The sequence below is a fragment of the Etheostoma cragini genome, chromosome 13 (assembly GCF_013103735.1).
Source record: "Etheostoma cragini isolate CJK2018 chromosome 13, CSU_Ecrag_1.0, whole genome shotgun sequence".
Taxonomy (NCBI): Eukaryota; Metazoa; Chordata; class Actinopteri; order Perciformes; family Percidae; genus Etheostoma; species Etheostoma cragini.
Window position 1 is genome coordinate 25,620,718 of NC_048419.1, and position 8,612 is coordinate 25,629,329.

Sequence of the window (8,612 nt, forward strand, 5' to 3'; positions counted from 1 at the left end):
TTATAATGACATTATGAACATGTTGAGAGGCTTAAAAACCCGTGTATAGCTGTTTCAGCGTCCTGCTAACGCTAGCAGGGGGTGACACGGTGTGGGTTTAGCGAATGTTTTTATAATTTTTTTAATCATTTTAAGTTGGAATCGACCAGAATTCTCCTTTAATGAGTTTTTGGGCGGGTTTGTTTTCCGTTTTTACTTTAACGTTTTTTTCCCGATGCTTTTTCTACATTTTTTGTTCAAGTTTTTTATTTGTTTTAATGTTTCTGATTGACATTTTTTGCCGCTTATACATTTCATTTTGTCAGTTACCTCTCAGAGAAGAGAAGAAACTACAACAGATTCACATTTAACAAGCGGACATTACTCAAATAAAAACATAATTTTTTGGGGGTTAGTGTAGTCGGCGGTTAACGTTTCATCGGCTGGAAGAGATCGGACACATGACTGCAGAGGAAAACGCCGTTAATCATTCAGAGGCTAATTGAGCGAAACGTAGTCATCAGCAGAAACGCCACCGGCGGTACACCGTGAACTAGGTTATCCAAATTAATGACCCGTGTGCAGGAGTAAAGTAGAAGTACATTTACTCAAGTACTGCACTCAAAGGGTAACCACAGGCTCAAACTATTAGTCCAAGTGTCTGACCACGTTATGGAAAGGATTTAAGGAAGTCGACCTTTCGGTTACAGTCACAGGAAGATCCTTTAAAAAAAAATCCCGGGACATGCTGCATGTATGACAAAGGTGACAAAAAGCTAAAAAAAAATTGTCAAAACAAAACACCGAAAGACAAACGTCAGAAAATGCACCAAAAAACTCAAAAGGCAATAAAAACTCCAAAAGAAGCTACAAATATTTTCAAAAGAATACCTTCTAGAAAGGCAACTAAAAACATGGAAAAAACAGCAAGAATTTCAGAAAAAAATATGCCAAAAAGCAGCGAGACCTTCTGAAAAAGGGAGTTCAACATTGAGAAGGGAGGAGGGGTCCCGGGGTCCCGGGGTCCCGGGGTCCCGGGGTCCCGGGGTCCCAGGGTCCCAGGGTCCCGGGACATGTCTGCATGGATTGAGAAAAGAGACAAATTGTAGAAAAAAACATTTTCCTGACAATAATTCCAGACTTTTAAGTTACATTTTCACTGCAGAACTTTTACTGTAACAGAATACTTTCACAGTGTATTAGTCAGGGCTGTAGTCAAGACCACCTTAGTCGAGTCCAAGACCAGGACTAGTCTACTCCAAGTCAAGACCGAGTCCAAAGAGGTTTGAGTCCAAGTCAAGACCGAGTCCAGGACAGGAATAAAGGTCTTATGCATGACAGTATGAAGACAATCATTTTGGGTTTCACTTTCCCTCCAATATTATTATCAACTTTATAAAGACACCTGGACTCGGTCCACACCAGAAGCCATATTGGGCAAGACCAGTGGCCGAGACCAGGACAAGTCCAAATACTAGCGAGTCAGAGACAAGTCAGAGTCCATAGAAAAACGGTCTTGAGTCCAAGACTGGACTTGAGTACTTCAGCCCGGGACTAGTACTACTTCTGTAGTAATAAAGGATCTGAATACGTCTTCCAGCGCTGTACACTCTCATTCAGGGCTGTAGTACTGTAGGTAGGTCTCGGACTTGTCTCTGTCTCGGCCGGTGGTCTTGCCAAATATGGCTTGTGGTCTTGACCGAGTCGAGGTGACTTTATTATGTTTATTTAGACAGGTTTATGTCTTTTCTGGAGTTTAATTCTGTTGTTTTCTGCTGTTTGTCGCAGTGACTCGGAGGCGGGCAGACGGCGAGATGAAGGAACGCTCGGAGACTCATGTCTGGCGAAGCCGCGGAGATGACTCCCGAGGAACCAGAACCTGAACCTGAACCAGAACCAGAACCTGAACCAGAACCTGGACCAGAACCAGAACCTGGACCTGATCCCAGAACCAGAACTCAGAGCCGGCCCCAACGATTTCGCTTTTTTCTGCATTTTTCACCCCCCATTTTTGTAGTTTTAGAATGATTTTGTAGTTTTTTTTCTGAAAATTCAGTTTTTTTATCTGTGTTTTTCAACCCAAAATGTCAGAAATCTTTTTGTTGTTTTTGGGCCTGCATGTAGTTTTAGGATGACTTTGTAGTTTTTTACTTAAAATCGTGTTTTGTGATTTTTGGCGCTTCTCCAACATTTTGTGTTTCCTATTATCGTTATTTTTGGGGCTTTTTTGCCTTAATTTGAAAGGACAGCTACGCGAGTGAAAGGGGCGAGGGGGGGGCAGAGACATGCAGGAAATGGTCACAGGTCGGACTCAAACCCTGGACCTCTGCTTCGAGGCATAAACCTCTCAGTACATGTGCGCCTGATCGACCCACTGAACCTACCCGGCCACATTTCCTATCATTGTTCCTCGTCCCGACCGCCATCTGCCTAACCGCCGACGCCGTGGCCAACCCAGCTCTACAAAAAAAATCTCCAGAGGTCCACGATGGGACTCAGCCAAGTCTCCAACGTCACCCCCGACATTGCTTCGGCGGCATTGAGCGTCCTTCCCAACGCCTCCGGCACGCTTCCCACGCCGTCCCTGTCTCCGCCGTCCTGCAGCATTGACGAATCTTACAAGTACGTCTTCCTGCCCGTCTGCTACTCGGTGACCTTCGTCTTCAGCCTCATGCTCAACTCCGTGGTGCTGCTGCGCTCCTGCGGCGCCGCCGGCGGGGGGGGGAACAGCGTCGGTGGCGGCGGCGTGCGGCGCTGGAACACCTCGCTGATCTACATGGTGAACCTGGCCACCACAGACCTTATGTACGGCCTGTCGCTCCCCTTCCTCGTGGCGAGCTACGTGCTGCGAGACCGCTGGGTGTTCGGGGACTTCATGTGTCGACTTGTCCGCTTCCTCTTCTACTTCAACCTCTACTGCTCCATCTTCTTCCTCACCTGCATCTCCGTGCACAGGTAGATGGTTCCACACCGTGTTTACCTTCCCCGTACCGGTTCCAATACCTGAACTCGTATAGCAGGCGATACCAAGAACCAATCAGATACCAGTGTGTTACATAATACATTAATTGTTTGATTGACAGCTGTGGACTAGTATCCCTGCATGGGATATGACTGCTGTCATCGTTGTTAAACTTGAAGTTTAACAACAAGTTAAAGTTGTGAAGCATGAACAACTTTAACAAAAAAATGGACGCCCTGAAACAAGCCAAGTTACCACAGGTAGTACGACCTGAAACAAGCCAAGTTACCACAGGTAGTATGACCTGAAACAAGCCAAGTTAGCACAGGTAGCACAACCTGAAACAAGCCAAGTTAGCACAGGTAGTACGACTTGAAACAAGCCAAGTTACCACAGGCAGGACCCCCCGAAACAAGATAGGTTACAACAGGTTGCAAGCCCCGAAATACGCCAAGTTACGACAAGTAGGACGCCCTGAATTCAGAATATTTGTTGACCGCTCTGATTTTGTCGTCCGCAGGTACTTGGGCATCTGCCACCCGATGAGGACGATCACTCTGGAGAGCAAGCGCATGGTGAAGGGGACTTGTGCGTTGGTGTGGGTCGTCGTCTTCATCCTCACCTGCCCCATCTTCAGGTTCGCCCAGACGGGATACGTCCGGCGAGGCGGCGATGTTCCCGTGGTGCCTGGCGGGGAAAGGGAACACAGCAACAGCTCTGGGTCTCAGCCAGAGGCCGAAGGAGGGTACATGAACTGCTGGGACGACGCCATCGATAAGGAGTTTGCCGACTACGTCCCGTACGGGGTCGTCCTCCACGTGCTGGGCTTCTTTGTGCCATTCGTCATCATTGCCTGGTGCTACTCTCAGGTCGTCAGGACGATATTTCAGACGATGCGCTCCCCGCCCAGTTCCCTCGAAGGTGGAGAAGGCGGCGAGGACGGCACGGCGGTCGATGGCGTGAACGAAAGAGTCAGAGACCGCGACAGGACGTCGGTGTCCATCTCCGGGTCGCAGTACTCACACTACATCCGGCGGCGACGGAAATCGATAAAAACCATCGTGACGATCACTCTGCTGTTTGCGCTCTGCTTCCTGCCGTTCCACGTGACGCGGACGCTGTTCCTGCTGCTGCGGCGGGGGCGGCTCGGCAGCTGCGCCGCCATGAAGACGGTATCCATCTGCTACAAGGTCACGCGGCCGCTGGCGTCCTGCAACGCCTGGCTCAACGCCCTCCTGTACTTCCTGACAGGGGACAAGGGCGCCCCCTGGTGCGGGCCGGCAGAACGCAGCGTCCGCAGAGACCGCCGCAGTGGCTCCCTCTGGTGGCCGCTGAAGATCCTGAAAAAAGAGGACGACCACGAGGCGGCCGAGAAGATCGAAAGAGCTGCGCACACGGAGAACGAGTCCAAGTCTTCGAGGGTCATCTTCTAGGTTTTAGTGGAGATATATCGTTTTGTTTCCATCCCTTTCCTTCTTCCTTTTCTAATTTACTCTTTCCAAGTAAAGGGTAACTTTGCTTTTTTTCCAACCTGGACCCTATTTGAGCCATTAACCAGCTAACGGCCCTAAAACCCCTCTTTATGGAAAGTTTGATGATGGCAGCGGGGCCGTAAACGCTGAAGCCTTTTTAATGGCTGTTGCTGCTCACGTTGACACAGCCGGCCTGCCAGGAAAAACTAACAGAAACGTAGATAGACGCCGAATTTAAGCTCCAAAATCTTCGAAAAACCTGGACCGTATTTCCATGTTTTTGTGTCTAAGTGACTGATGGGAACTACAATCTTTTGAAATTAGTCCAGTATTAAGAATCTGTGATGTAACATCCATTAGCAAAACCTATTAGCGTCCACTAAAAGTTCTGTTTCTGCTGCTGACAGACTCAGATTATTATTGTAATCTTATAAGTGTCCAATGACATTGTGGGATGGATCCCTACAGAGATAAACCTTTTAGTTAAAGAGTAAGATCTTTTTAGTTTAACATGAAACAGAAATTACCATCACCAAACCCACCAGACTACTTTTAGCATGTTTATAGCGACATATCTCCACCAGACTCCATCTAAATAATTACTACTTTTAGCAAGTATAGAGCAGCATATCTCCACCAGACTCCATGTAAATAATCACTACTTTTAGCGTGTATAGAGCAGCATATCTCCACCAAACTCCATGTAAATAATCACTACTTTTAGCATGTATAGAGCAGCATATCTCCACCAGACTCCATGTAAATAATCACTACTTTTAGTGTGTATAGAGCAGCATATCTCCACATGTAAATGGGTGAATTAAGAGTTTATTCCAACCAGACCAGAGTGGTGATTGTTGGAACAGTGGAAAGATGAACCAAGACGGCTTTTGGTAGTTTTATTTAGTTTCTGTCCACTTTGAATGAAGTGTGTTTTACAATGATAAAAGTAGTGATTATTTACATGGAGTCTGGTGGGTTTGGTGATGGTGATGTAGAGGGACATCTTCTAGCAGAACGTCCCGAGCTGATTACTAATATAACTATTCTTGGTTTGCATTGCAAGTATTGTGAAACGTGATGGTTGAATTAAAAAATTAGGAATTATCTTCTAAAATATGCTCTAATTTGCCAGTTCCCCCCCCGCCCACACACACCACACACACAAACACACACAGACAGAAACTCACACACTCTCACACGCACACACACGCACACATTTAGTATGTGTAACATTTCCTGCAGAAGACGTTTGTTGTTGACACCAAAACACAGTTTACTAATTCATACTTTGCATGTATTTATTAAAAATGTTCAGTTAGATTACGGTTACACACACTAAAGGTGTGTGTGTGTTGTGTGTGTGTGTGCGTGTGTGTGTAATAATAATGTTCCGTTAGATTCTATGACAGCATGTTGCAGCCGGTGTTTAATAAAAAATGAAAATAAAAAGACACTTTGACTTTAATCCCAGAATTCGCGAGATTATCTTCTAACGATTGTTTTCTCAATCAACCCGTTAGTGGTTAAGTCTTCAAAACTGTCAGAAAACTGTTAAAAATGTTTCTCACCGTTTCCATGGTGATGCAAAAGTGAAAAATCGTAAGTCTAACATGATGTAAAACAAAGTAATATCAGGAAATATGATAATTTAAGAAGCTGAAATCTGCACTTTCTGCTCATTTTACCCTTTGCGTTGTCTTCCCGTTTTGTATTCACTGGTAATAAACATAATTTAAATGACATTAAATCTCATTTTTGAGTTTGAAAAATAGCAGAAATGTTGAATAATTTAAGATATGGGCACAAAATGTCAAGGATTGATCAAATGTTGTTGTCTGTTCTGAGCGCACTCGAGGGAGAATTAATGTGAACTATTATTATTATTTTATCTTAAAATGTCATATAAGAAATAAAGTCCTAATATTTCAAGAAAAAAAAACTATGTTAAGAAAAAAAAACTTGATATTTCAAGAATAAAGTCGTAATATTTCTTTCGGGTCAAAACTGAAAAACTTTTTTTTTATTCACAGGTAATAAACGTAATTTAAATGACATTAGATCTCATTTTTGAGTTAGAAAAATAGCAGAAATAATGAGTTAATGAGCAGAAATAATGAATTATTTTGACTAAGAGTTGAGATCAGAGGACGTTGAGAGGATCACAGACTACTTCACGTAAAATGAGACGGTTTAGAACATTTTAACTTATTTTTGAAGAGGTTTTGAGGTGTTTTAAGCCCCCAACGTCGCCTGGAAGGCACAAGGATTGGGCAGTGGTTGGGTTCGGTGTGTCGGTACACGTGCAAGATGATGTCATGATGATGTCATGATGATGTCATGATGAACGCGGAGTTACAACACTGCACGATCTGTTCCCATAGACAGTTAAAGAAAGTCCGTTTCGCCTCCACCGGAAAGCTAACGTTAGCTTAGCTAACAGCTAATTTGGCTAACCGCTAGCTGAGACAGCATGTGAAAGACCCTCAAAACTTAAAATAACGGTTTAAATATATAACAGCTGTTACGTCAGTTCTGCGTTACTTGTGCTCATTTAAAACACACTCACTCAATACTGGTCTTTATGATAACTGTAAAGTCTTAATTTAGCTGTAGGCTGCTTTTGCCGCTGTTTAGTTTGAGTAACGTTATTTTAGGCTGAATCAAGCTGTACGCTAGCTAGCGGTTAGCCGGGTTAGCTGTTAGCTAAACTAGCGTTAGCCTCCACCTGCAGTGTCGTAAATCCTCGTACATCGTGACTATCATCTGCACGTGTGCAGGACGGATCGAGCACCGTCAAGCCGCCTCAAAGTCAGCGGTCGCAGCGCGGCCTGGCAGTCGGCGCTCGGGGCTAAAACACCATGGAGCGTTTTGCGTGACCCCCCACGTTCACGTGTTAGTAGTGTTGCGCTACGGGTCGACTGATCGCCGAGTCCCCGTCAGTTGCGCGCCTCCCAGCGGGTGTCGCTGACCAGCCGGTAGTTGAGGTCCCGGTAGCGTTGGGGGTGCACGCCGCGCTGCCGCCACACCTCCTCGTACAGGCTGCGGACGACGGGCGGCAGCGGTGCGAAGCCCCCGGCGCGCGCCAGCGCCTCGCAGTAGTCCCACTGCTCCAGCTGCATCATGTGCAGGTGGCGGTGCTCCACGCCGCGCGCCAGCTTCTCCTGCTGCTCCCGCCGCACCTCCGCCTCCATCTGGCTGCAGGACGGCAACGCCACCGAGCCGTCGAGCACCGCCAGGCAGAACTGCACCTGCAACCACAACATCACCTTAATATATATAAATATATATATATATATATATATATATAAACATATATGTACACAAGCACCGCCACACACAACATCGCGTAAATACATATGCATCTATAAATATATATAAACACTCACACACATTATATCTATATATATATATAAATATATATATATATATATATATATATATAGTCGTAATATTTCAGGGGAAAATAAATTTTACTATTTTTTTTTAAAGTCATATTTTAAGACAAAAAGTCGTAATATTTTAAGAAAAGTCGTAATATGTCATGAAAAAAACGTAATAAAGAGAAAAAACATGATACATCGAGAAAAATAAGTCAAATTTAAAAAAAAAATGTATGTTTTAAGAAACAAAATCTGAACATTTTAAGAAAAAAGTAATATAAAAAGAAAATATGTTTAAAAAAAAAAAAATATGTCAACATAAAAAACTCAATATTTACGGAAAAAAAAGTCGTAATATTTCAAGAAAAAAAGTCGTAATATTTCAAGAAAAAAAGTCGTAATATTTCAAGAGAAAATTATAATATAATAAATATAAAAAGTGATCCAGTTCGGGTGGTTGGACCGGGCGGTGATTCAACGGGTGGTTCGCGGCCCACCTGGACGTGGAAGTTGGGGAAGGGGCAGACCATCTTGACGATGCCGATGAAGAAGAGCGAGGGGAAGGCCGGCGGCGTCAGGAACCGGTACAGCGGCGTCATCACGTGGTCCTGGATCTCCAGGCCCAGCTGCCGCCCCTCCAGGAACGGGTACCGGAAGTTATAGCCGGTGCAGAGCAGCAGGACGTCAGCGGCACTCACGGAGCCGTCCTGGATCAGGGTCACATGGTGTCAGGAGGGAGGGAGGAGGCTGTCTCTCTGGGTCTTTGTGTGTGTGTGTGTGTGTGTGTGTGTGTGTGTGTGTGTGTATGTCTGTGTG

General features: G+C 45.0%; 2 protein-coding genes across 2 annotated transcripts; one reads left to right on the forward strand and one right to left on the reverse strand.

Annotated features, from left to right (window-relative positions):
- The first annotated feature begins 2,467 nt into the window (after positions 1 to 2,467).
- LOC117955671 (P2Y purinoceptor 3-like) lies at positions 2,468 to 4,745 on the forward strand. The gene is made up of 2 exons (XM_034890298.1): positions 2,468 to 2,934; positions 3,462 to 4,745. The coding sequence occupies exons 1-2, from the start codon at positions 2,468 to 2,470 to the stop codon at positions 4,372 to 4,374; spliced, it is 1,380 nt and encodes a 459-aa protein (XP_034746189.1). The 3' UTR covers positions 4,375 to 4,745.
- A 1,728-nt stretch (positions 4,746 to 6,473) lies between these two features.
- Positions 6,474 to 8,521, reverse strand: LOC117956018 (flavin-containing monooxygenase FMO GS-OX-like 4; the record flags this gene model as incomplete). Its single annotated transcript, XM_034890862.1, has 2 exons — positions 6,474 to 7,664; positions 8,294 to 8,521. Coding segments are annotated over 2 exons (540 nt in total), but the record flags the coding sequence as incomplete, so codon positions are not given.
- Positions 8,522 to 8,612: the final 91 nt, after the last annotated feature.